The following is a 25903-nucleotide window of genomic DNA, read 5'->3' as shown; positions in this document are numbered from 1 at the left end:
GGGTATAATTTTATTTTCCATTTTTAAAGTATCCATTAATTTTTATGCATCCCTTTAATTCATCTAAATCTACCCAAACCAAACTAATACCAGCATATAGGGTATACTATCCTTCCTAAATCCACCCTGCGGCTGGATTTAGGTAACACCACTCTTTATAATACCGGTATCAAGCATAATACCAGTATTTACACTTCTAAAGAACGCATATGTTAAATGATCTACCCTTAATACCACCAAGCAGGATTTGTAAAGAGTGGTATTTAGCTCTCTAGAACCAGGCTACTCTTAGGTTATTGTAAACATACCGTACACTTGTATTCTTAGTTTGTTTATATCTTGAAAACACTATTATCAGTTTAAATATTTTATCTTAGTTTTAAACGATTAGACAGATTAACCCCTAGCTGACATGATAACATATTATAAACATTGCAAGGAAGTGTAGATGCAGCTTAACATGTGATAAAACCTTACAATATCCTTGAGGGGTAGCATTCATAGGTAACAAGAGCCAGTTCAGTCTTATAATTCTTCCATACAAATATATATTTAGTTTCCATACATAACATACAAACATATAGCCTCCATATAAACATCTCGTTTCCATACAAACATCTAGTTTCCATACAAATATATAGTTTCTAAGCAAATATATAGTTTCCATACAAACAAATAGTTTCCATACAAAAATAGTTTCCAAACAAACATAGTTTCCATACAAACATATAGTTTCCATACAAACATAGTTTACATACAAACATATAGTTTCCATACAAACATATAGTTTCCATATAAACATCTAGTTTCCATACAAACACCTAGTTTCCATACAAACATATAGTTTCCATACAAACATCTAGTTTCCATTCACACATCTAGTTTCCATACAAACATATTGTTTCCACACAAACGTATAGTTTCCATACAGTTTTATAGTTTCCATACAAACATAGCTTCCATACAAACACAGTTTCCATACACACATATAGTTTCCATACAGTTATATAGTTTCCATACACTCATATAGTTTCCATTCAAACATATAATTTCCTTTCAAACATATGTTTCCATACAAACATCTAGTTTCCATACAAAAATCTAGTTTTCATACAAACACCTAGTTTTCATACAATAATATACTTTCCATACAAACATACAGTTTCCATACGAACATCTAGTTTTAAAACAAACATCTAGTTTCCATATAAACATAGTTTCCATACAAACATATAGTTTCCATACAAATATATAGTTTCCATACAGTTATATAGTTTCTATACACTTATATAGTTTCCATACAAACATATAGTTTCCGTTCAAACATATGTTTCCATACTAACACCTAGTTTTCATACAAACATGAAGTTTACATACAAACATATAGTTTCAATACAAACATATACTTTTCATAGAAATATACAGTTTCCATAGAAACATCTAGTTTTAAAACAAATATCTAGTTTCCATATAAACATAGTTTCCATACAAACGTATAGTTTCCATACAAATATATGGTTTCTATACAAACAAAGTTTCCATACAAACATATAGTTTTCCAAACAGACATAGTTTCCATATAAACATCTAGTTTCCATACAAACATCTAGTTTCCATACAAATGTCTAGTTTCCATACAAACATCTAGTTTCCATACAAACATCTAGTTTCCATACAAACATCTAGTTTCCATACAAACATATAGTTTCTATACAAACATATAGTTTCCATACAAACATATAGTTTCCATACTACATAATTTCCATACAAACATCTAGATTCCATAAAAACGTGTAGCTTTCACACAAACATCTAGTTTCCATACAAAACATAAAGTTTCCATACATACATATGTTTCCATATAAACATAGTTTCCATATAAACAAAGTTTCCATACAAACATATAGTATCCATACAAACATAGTTTCCATAAAAACATATAGTTTCCATACAAACATATGTTTTCCATAAAAAAATATAGTTTTAATACAAATATATACTTTCCATGCAAACATATAGTTTCCAAACAGACATAGTTTCCATACAAACATATAGCTTCCATACAAACATATAGCTTCCACATAAACATCTAGTTTCCATACAAACATCTAGTTTCCATACAAACATGTAGTTTTTATATAAACATATAGTTTTCATACAAACATATAGTTTCCATACAAACATATAGTTTCCATACAAACATCTAGTTTCCATACAAACATAGTTTCCATACAAACATATAGTTTCCATAAAAAAATATAGTTTCCATACAAACTTAAAGTTTCCATACAAACATATGATTTCTATAATAGGCTAAAAAGTTCTAACATTTTTTAGAAATCAATTTTTTTATACAAATATCAATTAATTTTTAAAAATCTAAATTTTTTTTCACTGTTTTAAAAATTTAAGGGGCAGTGCCGGGCACTGGTAGTAGTAATTTTATTCCCAAAAATATAATTTTTATGTAAACAAAATGAAAAAAAGTTGAATATTTCAGAAAGAAATGAATGCTATAAAAAGTCCTAGTGCTGGTGTGAGGAAAATATTTGTAACAACTTTAGGTAAAAAATAGTTTTTATTGAAGTTCACTTATATTCATAATTAGTTGAAACTTTAATCGCATATTTTAAAAGTATCGATTCCAAAAAATACAATTTCTTGATTTAATAAAAATCTCCAAGGTAAATGAGAAATTCTTCGAAATAATTGACACGATTGTTAACAAAGGTATGATCATTAATGATCGTTAATGGTCAAGAACGATTAGTCAAAAATTAAAAGGAAAACGAAACACGACGTATTAAGCACGAATCATGATCGTTTTGTTTTGTGTTTTTCCTACATCGTTTACAAAACGATCAGTGGCCGAATTTAAAGAATTTGAGCGGCGGTTTAAATTTAAACCGCGGGTTAAATATGGTTGGTTCCACTTAAAATTGTATCAAATGTTTCAAGATTTAAGCCGGCGCTTAATTTAAACCGGGTTTTGCACAGATTTAAACCGCGGCTCAAATTCTTTAAATTCCATCTCAGTTCGTTTAAAGAAAAGTGAAAACGTAATTTAAATTGTCTTGACTTTTTTACTTATTTTAATTTCCGGTATTCTAAATTAAAAAGTTTTAGAATGGAAATAAAAAATCTTTAATTCATTTCAACCAAACAAACCAACACTGAAAAATTGACAAAACACTTCACACAAATTGGATTTTCCGGTCGGGGGCGTATTCAGGAACATATACAGTGGGGTGATAGGGTTGATTTTTTATTTATTTTTACCTAACACCAATATGCAAATATTCTTCAACATATTCTGTCTGTCAGCTGTCAATATCCAAAAACGTCAAAACGGCTGAACTGATCAGGCCCAAATTTGTTATGGCAACGTGCATGGTCCCAGGAAAGGTTTATGGATCGTCAAGCTTGGAAATTTTGTCCTGGAAAAAAATGTTGACCTTTATTAGTTTTGATAACGCGATTCTAATTTTTAACGGAAAAATCCGAAATTTTTTTTTTAATTTTAGATCATTTTAAAATAATTATTAAATCTTAGTTCTTTTAACCAAAATACTTTTTCACGTTTACTTACTTATGCAATTTGAAAGCATTTTTTAAATTATACAAAAAATAAAGCTATTAATTTTTGTTTAGGAAAAGGAGTTAGTTTTGCCAAACAAAGAGCTAAATATGTCGCAGGTGAGAAATATTAGAAACTAGGAATTTAGGGTGCTTCGCGCCCATCTTCTATTTAAATTGTGAACATGTTCTTTTTGTTTACATTTTAAAACAAAGAAGAAAAAAATTTTGCGGATTTAAAAAAATTCGCGGATTTTCAAGAATATAATATTCTTTACAAAATTAAAAAACCTTTAAAATGCATGTTTTTTTTAAATTTTTATCATTCATAAACCTTCTCTGTGGTCACGTGATGTCCCACAAAAAATTTGGGCCCGATTGGTTAAGCCGTTTTGACGTTTATTGGATACAAACAAACAGACAAGCTAAATTTCTATATAGATAGGAATTTTTGAATTCCGAGTTTAGAGGGTCTGTACACTAATTTCAATTTTCATTTACATAGTGATCTGTCCGATTTACAATGTTACCCTTGAAATATTTTTCTAGCTAATAATTGTTTATATATTCTATTATAAATACAGTGAGAACAAGTAAACTATGGAATAGGAAGACGACATTGAAAAAAATAATTGAATGTATTTGATGATGTTACTATGCAAACTTAGTAACTTATGATATAATATTAAGTCTGTTTATACTGTACAATTAATGTCCTTCATCCACGTTTGTTGGACTATTCAATTTTAAGTCTCTTGGCACACAATCTTTAACTATAAGAATTGCTCGGGCAAGGGTTTAGAGGGAATTTAAGCGTAATTTTAAGTGACCCTACATGCAAAGATGGCATGTCCGGTTTGACCAGTTTGTCTGATCAAATATGAATTAGATCTCAATGTTTGCAGTTTTTTAAAACTGTTCATTTTGTGGTTTCTCTGCAAAAGTGACTTCTGCCTTGCGTATAAGAAAGACTGGAGGAATTATCGGAATTAAACGCTTGTCGAGTCAGAAAAACGACGTCATCTTCCACATTGTTGATCAGATTAAGCTGTATCAAGGTTAATGTTGTAAAACGGGCATTGTCATCTTAGTATGGATATTAAAATTACAATCCCTGAAATGATATCAAACAGGGAGGACAACAGAAGATTATATCTTCAGTCCTTTCAAAAATATTCTTTACGTTAAATATTTAAAATATTTCAATTTAAATTTGTTGAACTTGCGTCTTCCTTTACAACAACAAAATATGAATTTAATTTTGACTTAATGAAAATTTTTAAAATAAAATTTGAAATATGAGTATTTATTATTATTTGGTAAACAAACACATGTTAAAGTTCCTAGAAAATATTTAATATCTTGATAATAAGTATGTTAAACCGGGGATATATATATAGTTTATTTTCATTCAAATATCTTTATAGGATAATGTTTATAATTATAAGTAACCTTGCATTTGGCATTTAGAAAAACCTATTTATACTATACCCCCCCCCCCCACATGTATAAATTTTAAGATTATTTTTTTTAAATGCTTCATTCAAAAAATGAAAAAAAAAATTTTAAAAAATTATAAACAGCTTTTTTATGCGTTTATTTTTTTGATTTTGAATGATTTTTACTTTTTATATCATGCAATATTTTGCATGCCGTGAAAAAACAATAAAGTATGTATAATATATTATTTAGGATTTCCCAATTTCATAATTCTATTTTTAAACTTAAACTTTAAAATGTAAGATTGAAATAGAATTATCTAGAATATCGTGATGTAAAAAAGAGAAATTTGAAACTTTAAACACAATTGACGAACAGCGTTTTTCTTGCTTTTTGTGCAGTGTACACTGCTTTTCTTACATTTAGTGCAGTGCACACTGCTTTTCTTACATTTAGTGCAGTGTACACTGCTTTTCTTGCATTAAATGCAGTGTACACTGGTTTTCTTACATTTAGTGCAGTGTACACTGCTTTTCTTACATTTGGTGTAGTACACTCCTTTTTACAATTATTGCATTACACTGCTTTTTTACATTTAATGCAGTGTACACAGTGCACTGCTTTTTTCTTATATTCAGTGCAGTACACTGCTTTTTCTTACATTTAGTTTAGTACACGACTTCTTACATTAAGTGTGGTATACACTGTTGTTATTTCATTCAGTGCAGAGTACACTGCTTTTTCTTACATTTAGTGCAGTACACTGCTTTTTCTTACATTTAGTGTAGTGAACGACTTCTTACATTAAGTGTAGAATACACTGGTTTTTTACATTTAGTGCAGTGTACACTGCTTTTCTTACATTTAGTGCAGTGCTCACTGCTTTTTTACATTTATATCAGTGTACACTGCTTTTTTATATTTAGTGCAGTATACACTGCTTTTCATATATTTAGTGCAGCGTACATTGCTTTTCTTACATTTAATACAGTGTACACTGTTTTTCTTACATTTGGTGCAGTTCACTCCTTTTTAAAATTATTGCATTACACTGCTTTTTTTACATTTAATGCTGTGTACACAGTACACTGCTTTTTCTTACATTCAGTGCAGTACACTGCTTTTTCTTACATTTAGTTTAGTACACGACCTCTTACTTTAAGTGTAGTATACACTATTGTTATTATATTTAGTGCAGCGTACATTGCTTTTTCTCACATTTAGTGCAGTACACTGCTTTTTCTTACATTTAGTGCAGTGTTCACTTCTTCTTCTTATATGTAGTGCAGTAAACTGCATTTCTTACATTTGGTGCAGTACACTTCTTCCTGCACTTATAGCAATACACTTCTTCTTCTTATATTTAGTGCAGTACACTTCTTCTTCTTATATTTAGTGTAACACACTGCTTCTTCTTATATTTAGTGTAATACACTGCTTCTTCTTATATTTAGTGCAGTACACTGCTTCTTCTTATATTTAGTGTAATACACTGCTTCTTCTTATATTTAGTGTGTAGTACACTGCTTCTTTTTATATTCATTGTAGTACACTGCTTCTTATATTTAGTGTAATACACTGCTTCTTCTTATATTTAGTGTAGTACACTGCTTCTTCTTATATTTAGTGTAATACACTGCTTATTCTTATATTTAGTGTAGTACACTGCTTCTTCTTATGTTTAGTGTAATACACTGCTTCTTCTTATATCTAGTTGTAGTACACTGCTTCTTCTTATATTCAGTGTAGTACACTGCTTCTTATATTTAGTGTAGTACACTGCTTCTTCTTATATTTAGTTGTAGTACACTGCTTCTTCTTATATTCAGTGTAGTACACTGCTTCTTATATAGTGTAGTACACTGCTTCTTCTTATATTTAGTTTTAGTACACTGCTTCTTCTTATATTCAGTGTAGTACACTGCTTCTTCTTATATTTAGTGTAGTACACTGCTTCTTCTTATATTTAGTGTAGTACACTGCTTCTTCTTATATTTAGTTCAGTACACTTCATCGTTTTGCATTTAGTCAGTATATACTTCTTCTTTTTATATTTAGTGCAGTACGTTTCTTGTTCTTATATTTAGTGTAGTACACTTCTTCTTATATTTAGTGCAGTACACTTACTCTTTTTACATTTAGTGCAGTTCACTTAATCTTTTTATATTTAGTGCAGTACACTTAATCTTCTTACATTTAGTGGAGTACACTTAATCTTTTTAAATTTAGTGCAGTACACTTAATCTTCTTACATTTAGTGCAGCACACTTAATCTTCTTACATTTGATGCAGTACACTTAATCTTCTTACATTTAGTGCAGTACACTTAATCTTTTTACATTTAGTGCAGTACAATCAATCTTTTCAAATTTAGTTCAGTACATACACTCCTTCTTACATTTAGTTTAGTACACTTAATCTTTTTACATTTAGTGCAGTACAATTATTCTTACATTTAGTGTAGTACAATTAATCTTATTACATTAAGTACAGTACACTTCTTATTAGATTTAGTGCACTACACTTCTTGGTCTTATGTGTATTGTTACCTAAGTCAAGGAAAAAAGTCGACATGTAATGTATAAGTCGACAAAAAGTCGAAAATCAAAAGTCAAGTTTTGGTCAGCTTCTGTTTTTTATTCATGTGAAAGTGCAGTTCGATGTATGAAGAATTATTTTTTTTCAAGACCTGAATGAGTCAGGGACTGTATATGCGTGATTTCAAGTGACCCTTCATGCAAAAATGACAATGCCCAAGTTATACCCTTTTAACCAATATCTGATAAATAATGTGGAAGAAATTATAATTTTTCTATTTAGTTCTGTATATTCCAATATGTTTTTCTGCAGTAGAAATGCGCAACAGCGGAAGTCACTTTTGTAAATTAGTTTTACCCGCAAATCTGAAAATATAACTTTTCGAAATTATTAACATTTATATCTCTTTCATTATTGAACAGACACAGCTTTCAAGGGTACTATGAATCGGTCATTGCTATTTTTAAATAAAGGGTCACTTAAAATTACGCTTACAGTCCCTTTAACTTATAGTTTAAAGGGACAGACCGGCTATGTAAGGTAGTTGAACTGAGTTTGCAGTGTTGTGGAAAACTTCTTTAGGATTCATTCGAGACATATAAGATTTTTTAAAGATCTGTAAATCCTGAGTTTGAGCGCAAATTCGACATTCAAAACTCCTACTTTGGGGTTGGATACGTTTTCTGAATTAGTGTCTTTTTAATTATTAGCCAGTCACTCCCTTTAAATTGCATAATTAAACCTAAGAATATTGAAATATTGGAAACAGGGACCAGGGGCGTGAAACTAAAGTAAATTGCACGTAATATTAAAATCAAATATGTTTTCAGTGAAAAACAAGGTCTAGGCTAGAGAATTAGAAAAGACATAAAAATCATTTTGTTCTTGCAATATTTTCCGCAACGGTTTTCATGCGCAAAAACATTTTATTCAATTTAAGGAGAGTTTGACTTAATTAAAGTATATTTTTGCATGTTAATTTCATTAAAGTATACTTTTGCATGTTAGTTATCAAATGATTGAAAAATCTGTATTTTTCTTCCTTTATCCATAACAACAGAGACACAGGAATTTTTTTTCCCTACCAACAAGATTTTTTGTTGTGAAATAATGCATCACGATAATATTTAAATTTTTACTGATAGCTTCGCAAGTTGCAGATCAAATGTTGCCGCAAATATTGCGGTTTTTTTAGAACTGGGTTTGTGTACATTTTACCCAATAGCTGAAGGGCGCTATTATTGTAAACAAATAAACAAATATTAGGAGGTTCCTATTCCTAATGAATCTAATTTTTTTTGTGTTTCGCTTTGAATTCCAGTTTCCCGAACACAGAAGTTTCGTCAAAATAACTTTCAGTTAGGAAATTCTTTTTTTTTTAATTAGTTTTTACTAAAATAGCTTAGACTTTATTAGAGGGGTGCTTTTCAAACAGAGGCTTTCTTGCCTCAATGCATTATAAAATCGTTCAAAAGACGATATCAAAATCGTCACTGTATTCCTAAAGTAGTAAACTTCTTATTTACTTTATAGATTCTACACGAGAGCGGGTCATGGATGTGATGTCGTCTTCAATCTAGGTTATTTTATAGATTCTACACGAGAGCGGGCCATGGATGTGATGTCGTCTTCAAAACGGATTCTTTACAATGCCATAGGAATAAAATCATTTTTATCTTTTAGCTAGTTTAATATTTCATTAAAAGAGATTGTCGACGTAATTTCAAGTGACCATTTTTAAAAAAAATGTACACTTACGAAATACAATATAATACCCTTTAAAACTCACGGTGGACTAGGATCAATTTGAATTCGAACCGGACCTACCCCTTGTACCGGCCTTAGTGACGCGCGGCAAGTACCGCCCCGGCTCTATCCTATGTCAGCGTAGTTCCAACTTTGATGGCGCGGCCAGACTTCTTGCAGTACCCGGACTGGCATAGGCCTAGTTTACCAACCCCACTAGCCTAGTTTAGTTTTTCTTTTTTGAAATAAGTTTTCAAGTTTTCCTTCTTATGTCCTTAAATTGTAATGCCCCTAAACGTCCACACTTAAACATTTTTAATATTTTAGAGTTTTTTAATTCTCCGAAACATATATTGACCGTTTGTCTCGCTTGAGCAATGTTTAATTCTGAAAATTTTCTCTATTGTTTCTGGAACCGAAAGGCATTTTTCACTTTGTGGTGAAATCACGATTGAAAACATTATTTTTGGCTCCTTCATTTTTTTGCGTCGACATTTTTAAAAATTTCGTTGTGAATAAGATATCAATTGAAACTATGTCTAATTAGTCCAATTTTTTTACTTTGAGGGTTTCAATTTTTTATGCCGGTTTCTTTTGTAAAAATAATAATTTTTTATTTTGGTTTTAATATCAATCTTTTTCTCATTTTTCTTATTCATGTTTTCTTAAAATTTTAATCAACTGATTATACAAAATTAGATCTGTTTTACACATAATCAAATGGAGCAGAAGTTATTATCAACTATTTTCGTGGATTTACTAATTTTTTATGAAAAGTTTTAGGAATAAATATATCTCATGCTGTATAAAATTGATGATTTTGTACAGCCTCTGTTCTCACTTTTGTTCTCATCATTTCCATCTCTGTATTTATGTACGGTACTTTCTACTATGCGTACATGCCGTTAGAGGTAGGTACAGACAAAAATTGCACTCAAAACAATTCAAATCAGGTGTTTGAAAATCGATTTTATCTTTCATTGTATACGACAAACTGATGAATTACATGTTATCTTGAAATATTACATCCTTTTAAAGTATAGTTCCTAGTTTTAAAGATTTTATTTCTAATATGTAACCAAGTAAAGCTCATACTCCGGATGTAAAATCAAAACAAGAGGAGCTACGAGTTCACAAACTAGAACCAGTAATATAGTGAACAAATTTGACCTTTTCCTTTCGTACTTTTAAGCTTGTTAAATAAAGTATATTTTGTTAAAGTAAATTTTCATTTTCAAAAAATGAAGCAGGATACTTCATATTATGAAATAAGCATCTTCAAACTAAATGTATTTCCGAAACCAGATCCGAAACAAGATTAAAGTATCCCAAACTGTTGTATTCTTTTAAGGATAGTATTTGTTTGTGGAGTAATAGAACAGTATTTATTTGGCTTCTTACACGTTTCCTCTTTTCCATTTAAAAACACTCTTTAAATAATTGGAAAGTGTCACCAAATAAAACACAAAAATGTAAAACTTTGAAGCCAATACAGTGGTCCCCAGGATAAAAATGGAAACTTGAAAGATTTAGAAAAATTCTGTTTTATTTCTTTTAAAAATTGAATAAGAACTTGGGGGGGAAGGGTAATTATTTTTCAAAAATATATATTTCCTACTGAACATACAGTGTACATGAATGCTGTATTGGTACATGAACTATTGTACATCTATAGGTGAATGAACTACTGTACTTGTATAGATACATAAACTACTGTACATGAACATAGAAAACTACTGTACATGTCTAGAAATGTAAAGAACTGCTGTATAGGTACATGAAGACCTATTGTACATGTATAGGTACATAAAGAACTACTGTACATGTATGTCTAGATACATGAAGAACCTGTAAACCTGCAGTTCCTCCCATGTACTGACCAGGTTGGAATCTGCAGCTATCCAAATGCAACGGTCAACCTTCATCCTAAAATTAAGCTTATGACAGGTAGCCCCAAATAATATCAGATTTTTAAAAGGGGCTGTAAATGTAAAATATAAATCGGGAAACTTTACGGTTTCAATTTCATCTTTAGTTACCCGGAATTCCAGTTTACGGAAAGATTTTCTTCGGATCATTCAATTTAAAAAATGTAATTTTTTCCGGAATATCGGAGTTAGCAATATACTGCACTGTATCTAGGCCCCCCTATTGACTATTCTAAATTGCACAACTATTTCATTAATGATGTTGAAGTTTTGAGTAAAAGATATTGTTGTTTTTCGATCTTTCAAAGTGTTGAATTCTGTCAATTTTCTTCTCAGTTTTAGTTGCATAAATCTGGAAATTATTTTTACAGAGAAACTAAAAAAACATATGCTCAGTGCCAAAAAGATTGATATCGCATTCCATATTCATCAAAGAAATGGTTCCTTTTTTACTCAGACTTGCCACTCTTTATATGAAGGGTCATTTGAAATAACGTGTACAGTCCCTTTAACCATGGATAATTTAAATTCAGAGAATATCTTCCAATTCTCTCCAAGATAAACAGAACTCCTGTCAGTTCAGTGAGATAGAGATTTCAATTCGTAATCAAACAAAAAAGTAAACTTTGTTTATTAAATCCATCTACAAAACTCACAAATCTTACCCCCCCCTTTATCAACTGTAAATAATACAAAACTCATCAATCTCTGTCCTCCCCCCCTTTATCAACTGTAAATAATATAAAAACTCGTCAATCTCTACCCCCCCCCTTTATCAACTGTAAATAATATATTTAGCTATTTCTGAATCATAACTAAACATGACGTTAATTTGTCGCTAATCTGGAAACTGGTTTCTCTCAAAATTAAAATTTACAGTACTCAAAAAACGTTTAAAAATCGCTTAACCCTATTCCTGCTAGGGGGGGGGTCAATTTGACCCCCCCCCTGTAGTTTTTTTTTACAAAACTCAAAAAGTATTGGTCTGAGGCTGTTGAAATTTTCTGACTTTTCCTACACACCCAAAGCCCTCCTTTTAGGCCTAAAACCGGACTTTAATACTAACCGCCTGAGTCCTCAGGCACACTGCCTGAATGACTGCTTTTTCCTGTAACAAACTAAATCTTTGTTTTGACCCACTTCCACTTGTCAGATTTTGATAAAATTTAGCTTTTTGGAAAGCCTTTGACATAAGGAAACGAAAATTGCACAAGTTTTGCGAAAAAAAATGCAAATTTTTTTTAAACAACCTGTCGAAGGAAATTTGCATATTTTTAGTTTTTCTTGATTAAAATTTTTGCATATTTGAAATGGCTTGGTCAAGGGCTTTCTAAAAATGTATAATTTTTCATTTTTTGGACAAATTTTTTTTTGCAGACATTTTTACTATATAACTGGATTTTGCGATAAAAAATTCAACTTTTGTAAATTTGCAATTTTTTGCAGATTCTAAAAGTAGAGCACAAGAGCTTTCCAATGGTTTATCATTTGTCATATTTGGACATCAAACATGGGATTTAGAGGGGGGGTCAAATTGACCCCCCCAGCATATCCTGGTTTTCAAGGACCCCAGCAGAGATAGAGTTAATTGATTTTTTCTTTGAAAAATTTACAGCTTTTTGCTTTTTTGACCGGTTAAAATATATTTAAAGTTTTTTTTGACTCGATCACAAAATATTTGAACAATCTCTTTAAGAATGTGAGTGTATGTATAGAGTAATTGTATCAATATTGGTAATCGATATTGCATTAAGAGGATTAAATTAAAACTAAATTAAAACAATCTGTTAAACTTAGAAGTAAAGGGAGGTAGCTTAGGTCCAATTTACAACAGTACCCTTTCAACTTTTATTCTAGTAATAACTAGCTGAAGGGCCCGGAGTTGCCAGTGAAATTTTTTTTATTTGAGATAACAAAATTTGAATTTAGCCTATAGCACCCCCCGGCCACCCATGAGTGTCCAAAAAAATTCCAACCCATTCGGTCCAGCCGTTTGGCCGGCTATAGGCAACATACATATATACGAATGTATTGTTTTATTTATTTTATAGATAGATATGGAAGATATCTTCTTGCTTGACAAGTGATAAATTCTCTGCATTTCCTGTTGTTATATTAGTAATTCACCAAGAAACCACAACTAAAAGTAATCAATTTTCAATTTTAAATGAAAAGATAATGTTGTGAATCAGACATGCTACTCTTTATGTCTATAGTCCCATCAGTGCCATTTAAGTCTTAAAGCAGTCCCATTAATTAGTCCTAAAGCAGTCCCATTTAAGTCTTAAACAGTCCCATTTAATTCTTGAAAACAGTCCCATTAAAGTCTTAAAGCTGTCCCATTAAAGTCTTAAAGCAGTCCCATATCAATATCATATCTTATCAGATCATATAATGATATAATAATAAACGCGCGTATCCCGTAATCCCGGAAGGGAGACTCAATCCGCCAGCATTTAATTTATACTAGAAATAGTTTGTTTGGTAATTCGCTGGCGAAAGGAGTTAATCCGGACTCATGGCTCAAATTTGGTCGTGATACCCGACGTTAGGCCTAAACTATGTCAGGCTGAAAAGCCTTGATCTAGACGGGATCGTGATGGCGTACCCCAGCTAGATCGAGGAGCCCACGGGACTTCCCTAGCTTCTTGAATTGAATTGAATTGAATTGAATAAAGTCTTAACTCAGTCCCATTAAAGTCTTAAAGCAGTCCCATTTAAGTCTTAAAGCAGTCCCATTAAAGTCTTTAAGCAGTCCTGTTAAAGTCTTAAAACAGTCCTGTTAAAGTCTTAAAACAGTCCCATTTAAGTCTTAAACCAGTCCTGTTAAAGTCTTAAAGCAGTCCCATTAAAGTCTTGAAGCAGTCACATTTAAGTCTTAACTCAGTCCCATTAAAGTCTTAATGCAGTCCCATTTAAATCTTAAAGCAGTCCCATTAAAGCCTTAAAACAGTCCCATTTAAGTCTTAAAGCAGTCCCATTAAAGTCTTAAAGCAGTCCCATTAAAGTCTTAAAGCAGTCCCATTAAAGTCTAAAAGCAGTCCCATTAAAGTCTTAAAGCAGTCCCATTAAAGTCTTAAAGCAGTCCTGTTAAAGTCTTAAAACAGTCCCATTTAAGTCTTAAAGCAGTCCCATTTAAGTCTTAAAGCAGTCCTATTAAAGTCTTTAAGCAGTCCCATTAAAGTCTTAAAGCAATCCCAATAAAGTCTTCCTGCAGTCCTGTTAAAGTCTTAAAGCAGTCCCATTTAGATCTTAAATCTGTCCCTTTAAAGTCTTAATGCAATCCGGTTAAAGTCTTAAAGCAGTCCCATTTTAGTCTTAAAGGGAAGAGAATTTTAGCAAAGGTACTAAAATCTTACTTTCTGATCTATACAGTTTTGCAACCTAATGAATAATGATGCAAAACAATTTTGCTAGAGTGGGAAAAAAATGCAATTTTCTGAAACTTCCCAAACATGTTAAATTAAAAATCACTTTTTTTGCTCAGAAGTTCGGTATATTTGCTATTAGAGAGCAACAAAAAAAGTTTTGGACTTATGTGCAAAATTAGTGCATATAAATGATCTTAAAATTTGAGAAATTGGGTGAAAAGTATCAAATGGAATGAAAATACTTGCTTTAAAATATTTTTAAATCATCAAAATCATCCTTAAAATGTTATTGAACTAAATCCTGAGATGAAATTTCTTTTACTCTTTTTCAGGTTTTTATTGTTAGCATTGTCGTAGAATTCTATTCAGGATTGCTTTACATTGCAGAATTCAGTTTGAAAGGAGGGTTTCTCTGAATAAACTTTATTTAAAATAGTTTATACAACTAGGTTTATACTTAATTCATGTTTTAGGATAATTATTTTTTAATCATGAGATTTTGAGAAATTATTTATTTTTCTACACTTAGGTCAACCATACAGTGTTTCAGTACGCCTGGAACTTCCAGACTCGACCTTTAATCAGGTAGGTCTAGGTCTAGGTCAAGATTAAGGTCAATGTCACGTTCAGGTTAGAGATTAAATATTCAAGGTCAATGGCAAGGTAAAGGTTATGATCAGGTTAGTGTCTAGACAAAGGTAAAGGTCAAGTTCATGTTATTGGTCCAGTTTAAAGTCAGGATAAGTTATATTATGTTTAACTACACTGTTTAAGGAGCTGGGAATGTTTATGTCTTGTCTTGAAGTTCTAAAGAATGATAAAAACCTAGAAACAAGCTGTAAATCCTCAATACTAGAGTTCAGATCCCCTCTACTCAGATATCTAGGTAGTATCTAGAGTACATGTAAATCCTCAATACTAGAGTTCAGATCCTCTCTACTCAGATATCTAGGTAGTATCTAGAGTACATGTAAATCCTCAATACTAGAGTTCAGATCCTCTCTACTCAGATATCTAGGTAGTATCTAAATACTAGAGTTCAGATCCTCTCTACTCAGATATCTAGGTAGTATCTAGAGTACATGTAAATCCTCAATACTAGAGTTCAGATCCCCTCTACTCAGATATCTAGGTAGTATATGAAGTAAGACCCATAACACTGTGAAATAATTAGACTTATACTTTTAACCAATATTATGTATATTTAAATGTATTCCTGGTTACACCAAATAATTTTGCCAGTAGTTTGAAAATCAAGGAATATTCATTTTTTCAAACGATTTTTTCGTATTCACACTGAAAGATAGTTCAGTGAAATCGTTCGTTCATTGAAATCTTTTCATCACTATAAATCCTTTGATCAGTAATAAAAACGGCATTTCTTTTAAAGTTTGTAAGCAAAATCGTTCGTTCAGTAAAAAAAACCATCGCGTTTTCTAAAAGTTTGTTTTTAAAAACGTTTGCATGCTAAGTTAAAAATCGTTTTTTCAAAATCCTTTGAAAAAATTAATTGAAAACTATCGACGTTTTTTCAAGTTCCTTTGAGCAAACAATGTAGAAATGATTGATTCAGATCGTTCGTTTAATCGTTTTATCTTCAGATTATCACGAACTATTAGGGTTTCTTTGTTCCAACCTCTCTGTTTCTTCTGTTAGATCCAACGTTTTGCTAATAAAGAAAATTCAGTGAACAGTGAGCTTCATTTAATAAATAAGATTTGAAATTCAAACTTTAGTGAACTGTCTCATACTGCCATCCAGAGTCTGTATGTACACTGAAAAACTTGCTTTAGCTCTGCTTAAAAGTCGATACTGTACTTCAAATGAAGCGGAGTTTTCAATGAGCTATGTGGTTATCTTCATTATAACTTTTAGATTTTCTGCCAGATTCAACAAAATTAAAATTTAACAAAGGGGATTTTGAGTTTTTGTAGCAAACTCTGATTTTTTAATCTTATATCTTTGCAACCCAATGTCGTAGATATTTCAATTTATTTATCAAATAATCTAAGTTAAAAAGGGTTTCACCTTCACGACCAGGTTGGCAAAGCTATAGGAATTAGAAATTATAGATTTTGGCAAAAACTTATAATTCATTAAAAATTTAAAAATTACACTAGAACTGAGTTGCGATTTAATCTTTAGCTGACTTAGCAGTTTTTTTTGTCTGATTCTTTAAAATCTTATTTCATTTAATTTTTTCCCCAGAAACGTTTATGTTTTCCCCGTTTCTGCTGACTGGCACTTCAAGTCAGAAACAATGGGTCACTATCAACTTTTTCAGGTAAATAAACAGGGAACAAATATATGTCAGCCATTTTGACAGGAAATAGATTTACAAATATCATTTTGACAGGAAATAGATTTACAAATATGTTAGCCATTTTAACAGGAAATAAATTTAAAAGGTTGTCAGCCATTTTAGCAGGATATATATATTTACAAGGTTGTCAGCCAAATTACCAGGAAATAGACTTACAAGTATGTCAGCCATTTGGCAGGACATAAGTCAGCCATTTTAGCAGAGTATATCAGCCAGTTTAGCAGAAAATAGATTACAAAGTTGTCAGCAGGACATAGAGTTTCAAGGTTTACGCCATTTAACAGGAAATAGATATACAAGTAAGTCAGCCATTTTATTAAATACCAATAAAAAGGAAAAAGAACTGCAAAAACCAATCATTAAAAGAAATTTAGAATTATGGAATTATATACTTATTTTTAAGGAAGTTTATGGACGATCCCCACAATTTGGCGAACAGAATGTTTTTTGAAATTAAATCAAAACATATTCAGGTTAGAATTTGATTTAAAATGTTGACTTTATAAGTTTAGAGTATTCGACAAAATGATTTAAATTATCCACTTTAAGTTCAAAGTGCTAATTTATCATGTACAGGTGTACAGTACACTATATATCATGCACAGGTGTACAGTACGCAATATATCATGTACAGCTGTACAGTACAGAATATCACGTACAGATACGTACAGGTAGGGATGTTAACGTTTTCATTTTTCAGAAAAACGATCGTTTCGTTATGAAAACGACGACGAAAAATCGAAAACGAAACGAACGTTTTTAAAAACGATAGTTTTTTTTAAAAAGTTCGTTTTTTAAAAATGGTCGTTTTTAAAATGATCGTTTCAAAACGCTCGTTTTTAAAAAAGATCGTTTTTCAAAACGATCGTTTTTATAAAATTCGTCGTTTCGTTAACGATCGTTAACGACGACCCTTCGTTAACGATCGTTAACGAAGAGAGTAAACCGACCTGAAGGGCATCTGTACTTATCATTGATTAGTTTTCAAGAAAATATCAAGGAGTTTTAACTCCCCCACAACTGTTAAACTTCATGTAAGACAACAGTCAATAAAGTTGCATGTAATTTTTTTTCCAAAAACGACCGTTTTGATAAAGTTCGTCGTTTCGTTAACGATCGTAAAGGACAACCCTTCGTTAACAACGACCTTTTGTTAACGATCGTTAAAGACGACCCTTCGTTAACGATCGTTAACGACGACCCCTTCGTTAACGATCGGTAACGAAGAGAGGAAACCGACCTGAAGGGCATCTGTACTTATCATTGAGTAGTTTTTAAGAAAATATCAAGGAGTTTTAACTCCCCCACAACTGTTAAACTTAATGTAAGACGACAGTCAATAAAGTTGCATGTAATTTTTTTCCAAAAACGACCGTTTTGATAAAGTTTGTCGTTTCGTTAACGATCGTTAACGACAACCCTTCGTTAACGATCGTTAACAACGACCTTTCGTTAACGATCGTTAAAGAAGACCTTTCGTTAACGATCGTTAAAGACGACCCTTCGTTAACGATCGTTAATGACGACCCTTCGTTAACGATCGTTAACATAATTGTCAATAAAAAAATTTTCAAAAACGATAGTTTTTTTAAAAACGATCATTTTTTTTTTTAAACAATCGTATAAAAAACGGTCGCAAATCGTTTTAATAAAAACGATCGTTTTCAAAAACGATCGCTATTCGTTTTCTAAAAGTTCAAAACGAGTGGGTCGTTTTTAAAAACGATCGTTTTTTCCGAAAACGAAACGATCGTTTTTGAAAACGAAACAAAAAACGACCGTTTAACGATCGTTTTCAAAAACGATTAACAACCCTACGTACAGGTTTACAGTACATAATATATCATGTACACTGTACAGGTCTACAGCAGAAAATATCATGTACATGTGTACTGTATAGATTATATATCATGTACAAGTGTACAGTACAGATTATATCATGTACAGGTGTACAGGGCAGAATTTATCATGTACAGGTGTACAGTACAGAATGTATTATGTACAAGTGTACAGTACAGAATATATAATGTACAGATGTACAGTAGAGAATATATCATGTACAGGTGTACAGTACAGAATATTTCATGTACAGCTGTGTACAGGACAGAATATATCATGTATAGGTGTACAGGACAGAATGTATCATGTACAGGTGTACAGTACAGAATATTTCATGTACAGCTGTGTACAGGACAGAATATATCATGTATAGGTGTAGAGGACAGAATGTATCATGTACAGGTGTACAGTACAGAATATATAATGTACTGGTGTACAGTACAGAATAAATAATGTACAGATGTACAGTAGAGAATATATCGTGTACAGGTGTACAGTACAGAATATTTTATTTACAGCTGTGTACAGGACAGAATGTATCATGCTCGGGTGTACAGTACAGAATGTATTATTTACAGGTGTACAGTACAGAATATATGATGTACAGGTGTAGAGGACAGAATGTATTATGTACAGGTGTACAGTACAGAATATATAAGGTACAGGTGTGCAGTACAGAACATATGACGTACAGGTGTACAGTACAACCCTGCTTGTGCATGCAGAATTCTCTGGCCTTCGACATATAATGTTTCATCATCCCTGGATATCCTCTGCAGCGGGTAATATATATAATTGGAGGGGAGGGGGTGAGGGGTAAGTAAGGGTGGCCAAAATTTGGTATATAAGGTGTCCTATATAAAATCATGAGAATTCGTAGTTTTTACAATTAAGGGTTTGCGACACCAGTTTGCAAAGATATTTATGTAATAGTTTTTATTTTTTAAGGGAACCCATGGCCATGGGTATAAAATTTCAACAACAAAAAATGGAATTTTTTTCTTCAAAATTCTTATTCAAAAAAATTGTTTCCAAAATCCAACTGGTAACGCCGGGGAATTTATATTATAAAAAATATTTACAACAATCCTTAAAGACAAGAGCTAAGTTCAGTACAATGACTTCAGTTCCTATATTTTCTTTTATTCTTAATTTTCATCATTTTTAGGTATTCTTTCCAACATTGTTGTTCTCTCTCTAGTCATTCTAATCTCTTGGAGCAGGTGGGCTTTTAAAGGGACTGTACATAGTTATATAAGTGACACTTAATTCACAAAGGGACATGGCTGAGACACAACAGTACACTATGTGATTTTTTCTCATACAAATTTTAAGATTGACGCTGTAAAAAATAACGATATAAGGATTGAACTTAGTTTTCTATGGATATAAGTATTAAGCAAAGAAAAAACTAAGCTTTAAGGTGGAGGGATCCAAGAATTCAAGGAAAAAGACTTATTAGTTTTGTAAAGTCGTCTCTGAAGTCTCGTCTTTTGTAGAAAGAAAAACTGACATATATGTTTGCAATATCAAATTAAAATAACAGATAGGACACTAGATGTCGTCTTTTCAAGATTTGGATGAAAATCGTTAACTATAACACTGAGGCAGAAGCCCAGAGGAGTTTCGCGCAGTCGGTGTAGAACAGGCTCTCATCTCTGTCTTGTAATTCTACGCCGACCCCGCGCGCGAAACTCCTCTGGGCTTCTGCCTCAGTGCTATGAACGATTTTCATCCAAATCTTGAAAAGACGACATCTAGTGTCCTATCTGTTATTTTAATCAATCTATACAAAAACTATTCTAAAATACAGAAATTTTGCTAAAATTTGAGAAAAAGGAAGTTAGCAATATCTTGCAAATCTGGATTCTCAGAAATGTGTGGAGACTTCAAATCTTTTTATAAATACATAAATAAATGGTCTCATATTCTATCAAAATGCTAGTAATTTCAAAATTCTTTCGGTCATTCTATATTATATCTAACATGGCAGATGGGTTTTGAATGAATACCATTAAAAAAATTTTCCCTTCTTTTGATCTTTAAATTCAAACAGATTAAAAATTTTACTTGGCGTAAAAATCCCTGTGCATTTTTTTTGATATCTTTCATGCTAAAAGTTGTCTTTTTCCGTTTGATAAGTAAATGAACATTTGATGTACCATACAGATAAAAGTCTAAATAAAGTTTACATTTTACAGTTTTTATTTTTTTGTCAATAATTAGATTGTTCACCGAAGACGAGGAGTATTACCTGCAACACTACGATTCAGGTAGCAACTTTTAAAAAAAACATTTTTGTAAATCCCAATTGGTTAAAGTGTTATCTATCAGTCTAAGAATAAGAAGCTAGTTTTGAAAAAAAGAAATAATATTTAAATGGTTAATTTGAGACAAAATCATAATACACACTCCTGTATGCCGAGTCCATTTGCCCCGATCCAATCAGGGTTCAGTCATGTGTTTGTTGACTATTCGAACCAATAGAAATAGTATGGCGGTAACATCTATCTTTCTATCTATCTCATTCTCCAATTAGAGTTATGAATCCTTCAATCGGCGCTATCAGTAAATGGAAATATTTACGTCTACTGAAACTATGGTGATCTACTAAATGGTGGTAGATTTCAATTATTATTTTTTAATTTACTTTCATATTGTTAGCACCTTTTTGAGAATTTTTAAATTTGTATGACACCCGATAAGTCGCCGATTCATTGGTTCATGCTTGTTGGACACAGTTTCTCAACTTGAAGATGTAACTTGAGCCCGAGTCAGGGTGTCCCAATTAACATTAACCAGGCCCGGACACAGTTTCCCAACTTGAAGATGTAACTTGAGCCCGAGTCAGGGTGTCCCAATTAACATTAACCAGGCCCGGACACAGTTTCTCAACTTGAAGATGTAACTTGAGCCCGAGTCAGGGTGTCCCAATTAACATTAACCAGGCCCGGACACAGTTTCCCAACTTGAAGATGTAACTTGAGCCCGAATCAGGGTGTCCCAATTAACATTAACCAGGCCCGGACACAGTTTCCCAACTTAAAGATGTAACTTGAGTCCGAGCCAGGTTGTCCCAATTAACATTAACCAGGCCCGGACACTGTTTCCCAAGTTGAAGATGTAACTTGAGTCCGAGCCAGGGTGTCCCAATTAATATTATCTAGACCCACCGTAGTTATAATTTCTTAATCTAAGTTTATTGTGTTTTTAACCCTCATTGTATAATTTCTAGGATTACATGGAGAAATATTGAAGGAGGATGATCTAGATAAAGAAGAAAAGGAAAATATCGTTTTTTTGTGACAAATCTTTATTCAAGAACAATTTGGCCTGATTTTTGTTTAAATTGAGACTTAAATTGGGGGAATAAATCATTTAATTTGACTTAATTTAACTTAATATTTCTTTTACTTAGTTTTGTTTTTAATAATCTATTTTAAGAAATGGATTAACCAAAGACGATATTCTATCTTTTAGGAGATTTCAAACACAGACGACATAGAAATCCTCAAAAATGGCGGAGCAAAGAATATTGAAACAATACATTAAATGTTGTAAATTATTGTGAAAATTTTTTTCCAAATTTTTTATTCCCGATACGAGAGCCTATAATTGATAACGCTGAAAGCATGTAAAAAAAAAGGAATTCATAGAAATTTATTCAAATTTTTTTAATAAGGTGAGAGCTTGAGACGCATAAAACTGGAATAGGAAAACGACTTTTAAATTTTTTAACATGTTTTTATGAAACGAACATTGTTTCCAGTAATTTAAACAAACAATTGTCTTTCTGTTTCTCAGTTTTATTGGGCTCACTATAGGGTTATCGAAAGAAATTATTTTTATTATGAGTTTAAATGTCAGCGTTCGTTTTTTGTTCTCGATACTTTGTAGACTCAATTTACTTAATTTACATATCAAACAATTTGCTAGCAAAAATAAACTAATTATAAAATTACAGCGGTTGTTTTATTTGTTAAAAATGACCTCTCATAGTTTGAGTTTATTGGCAAACTTAAAGGATAAAAACTTCTAAGGCTTAATAAACCTTATTTGTTTTAACAATTTATTACTTTTTATTTTTTATTTTATAAATTGGATTCAGTTAATATTTGATTATTCTTGTCATCAATTCTCTCCTTCAATTACTTTATTTCTATTTCTTCTGTTGACTGTCCCTGATTCTTATAATTTTTAAAAAACAAATTTTGCCGAAATAAGTATTTTTTGTACACTCACTCTGCTCAATTGTATGATTGGTGTTCAGATGATTAATTTAACTTAACTCTTGAGTTTTAATTAATTATTAAATGTTACAAGAAAACAAATTACAGTTTTACTAAGTTTATAATCAAATATTTGTACAACGACTCCCTTAAAACTGTGGATTATAAAGACGACATTTTAGCAACCGTTTGTCTCCTTAATTATTATTTATTATAAAGTAAACAGTTCTACCAGTTAGCTTGAAAATTAACCTCTCAAGTCAAATGGGTCCATCCATGTGTATATAATCGAAAATTTGCTTTGTTTCATTTTTATTGTGAATTGTTTGAAGACGGAACTAAAAAGATGAAATCGAGGCCAAATCCCTCCTTTATACGAGTGATGAAATTCTTGAAGGTATTTTGTCCTAAAAAACTACAGTGAATCCCAGATATATTGTCTCAGAAAATGAGAAAGATGAATGAATTTGGCGAGTAAGTATTTTGGGGAAGTTGAGTTGGGGAGGGTAGTTTGAGATGGTAGGATATATATAACCAGAAATATATAAAAGACTTCTTAATCTTTAACCAGCAATATGATGTTCTCTCTCTCTCTAAGAATCGATGTGGTTGCAAATTAAAGAAGTATATATTGATCAGATCTGGTCACATAAAGAATATAGGTTTCTTTGCACTCGCTTTGACCGCGAGGGTGGTACGAGGGTCGAACAGTTCTTTTCTTCTTTGTAGGAGTTACATCTTGAATCCTTCCTCTTTTCTGGTTCTATATCGACTGTGTATAGCCTGCTTTTTGCAGATTGCCAAATGCAGGGCAAATTTAAAGATAGTAATATTTGACAATATAAACACTTTTAGGCTTAAAAAAGATATAAGTGAAAACATGAAAACATATTAATAACTTTTGTTTCAAGGGATCTAAACACTCTTTTCTGGTTCTATATCGACTGTGTATAGCCTGCTTTTTGCAGATTGCCAAATGCAGGACAAATTTAAAGATAGTAATATTTGACAATATCAACACTTTTAGGCTTAAAAAAGATATAAAAGTGAAAACATGAAAACATATTAATAACTTTTGTTTCAAGGGATCTAAACACCCCTTTAGCTAGGCAGCATAATACTGCGCAAAATATGCACACAGGCTGGTTTTTTGCACAGGCTTTTTTCTTTCTTATACTTCTAAAATTCATATTTTCCTGTCCATTGTCATTTGTCATAAATAAAGCATGATATAAAAAGTTTATAGTGTCGTAACTTTTACATAAAATCCAAACTATTGGGATCCCAAACGATTATCAACTAATGTTCAAGATATTGGGATTAAGCTTGGTTTGGGAATAAGGTATATGAATGAGATAGAACCAATTGGAAGTAGGTAGAAAAGTTTGGGAATTGGAAAGGATATCAACTAAAGAGGAAGTTGGGATTGGGATGGAAATCAGCTGTTGAGAAATTTGGGATTGGAAGATTTGGGATTAGGAATCAATGAGAGCTAGGATGAAAATAAGGGTTGTTATATTATTATTATTATTAAAGATTTATTCACACACATTTAATATACATACACATATTACATATTACATATGTTAATGGTATAGTTTAAATTTGTTTTGTTAGGAATGATATGAAATGTATTCATTATTCACTCGCATAATCTCCAATTTCATAAACCTGCTATTTTAAAGAAATCTATAGTCAGACTTTTGATAATATTTTTCTTTCAGGAATAAATTCCTTGCACTTAAAAAGTTGATTCAGGAAAGTATCAAATTTTGGTAACAATAAAAATGTAAGCAATATTTAGAACAGGTCAGCTTGTAATTAAAACATATTCTAACTGCATACAGACTTTTTCAGCATATTCTTGATGTTTCTAATAGACTTGACATCCAGACTAATCAAAGGGTGTAAACTCATTATCGATGTTGCAGGTAGACTTGACATCCACATTTCGCACTCATCAAAGGGTCTAATCCAATTTTTGTTTCTAGTAGACTTTTAACATCCACAATAATCAAAGGGTATAAACCCATTCTCGATGTTTCTAGTAGACTTGACATCCACAATAATCAAAGGGTATAAACCAATTCTCGATGTTTCTAGTAGACTTGGTAGTTAGAGTGATTGGAAAGATTGGGCAAAGGAATAGATGTTTTTTGAGAACCACTGTATTGAAAGAGAATGAACAAAATATTGAAGTTTAGTATAAAGATACAGATAGAATAAAATATGTGTGTGTAAAACTATAAGAGAATAAATGATTTAGTTGATAAAAATGTTAAATAGGAATGAAGACGACATTTTGGAAAGGATGAACGTATTATTGTCAAGTTAGAATAAGAGAGAGAAAAGGATAAAAAATCATCTTTAGAATCATTCAATAATCCGACTCAATATTAATACATAGCAAGAGTTTTTTTTAATGTTGTATTCCATTTAAGATCAAATGCCGCGGAAAAATTAATAAGTTTAATATTAATCATGGAATCCATGATATTAATGATCCATGATATTAATACATCAATTGCATTCGTTTCCAGTTTTAAAAAATGAACTAGTCAACAGCTTTCCTCAAACTTAACTAAAGGAGCTACGAGGTCACAAAGTTGTGCCAGTAATGTCGCGTAAATTTGACCTTTTCCCTTTTTCTTACAGTTTGAAGTGGAAAATGTATGATTCTCAAGGACACTGTTGTGACTTGTGATTTCGAGTGAATCCCATTTAAAAGAAGGTATTCACGATTCACAGCGGTACCCTTTAAAATACGCCTCAGAAGACATATTTGTTTTCTTCCGAAAAATTGATATTTCTAATTGACTTGCAGGAGAAACTAAGAAAAAAAAATGTTAAAACACTCTACTAGACAGAAAAATTGAAAGTTTGAAACCATTGTTTACTTCTTCTTAGTATGCC

General features: G+C 31.5%; 1 protein-coding gene across 3 annotated transcripts; it reads left to right on the top strand.

The window, feature by feature from the left end:
- The first annotated feature begins 427 nt into the window (after positions 1-427).
- LOC111709173 (seipin) lies at positions 428-22712 on the top strand. 3 transcript variants are annotated; one of them, XR_002766798.1, is made up of 16 exons: positions 428-504; positions 2501-2564; positions 3652-3696; positions 9147-9212; positions 10129-10211; positions 11136-11247; positions 15129-15184; positions 15374-15485; positions 16808-16883; positions 17326-17395; positions 19456-19543; positions 19930-19984; positions 20988-21034; positions 21997-22046; positions 22242-22443; positions 22586-22712. XR_002766798.1 is itself a non-coding variant. In XM_023482782.1 (15 exons), the coding sequence occupies exons 2-15, from the start codon at positions 2507-2509 to the stop codon at positions 22311-22313; spliced, it is 990 nt and encodes a 329-aa protein (XP_023338550.1). In that variant the 5' UTR covers positions 428-504; positions 2501-2506; the 3' UTR covers positions 22314-22712. The 3 variants fall into 3 exon arrangements, 2 of the variants coding, with proteins under 2 accessions (XP_023338550.1, XP_023338551.1); XM_023482782.1 differs by having other exon boundaries at positions 22242-22712; XM_023482783.1 differs by lacking the exon at positions 428-504 and having other exon boundaries at positions 2520-2564; positions 9088-9212; positions 22242-22712.
- The last annotated feature ends 3191 nt before the right edge of the window (positions 22713-25903 follow it).

Source organism: Eurytemora carolleeae, unplaced genomic scaffold (genome assembly GCF_000591075.1).
Source record: "Eurytemora carolleeae unplaced genomic scaffold, Eaff_2.0 scaffold878, whole genome shotgun sequence".
NCBI classification, from domain to species: domain Eukaryota; kingdom Metazoa; phylum Arthropoda; class Copepoda; order Calanoida; family Temoridae; genus Eurytemora; species Eurytemora carolleeae.
Note: the sequence above shows the minus strand (reverse complement) of the source record. Positions and strands in the feature narration are given on the sequence as shown.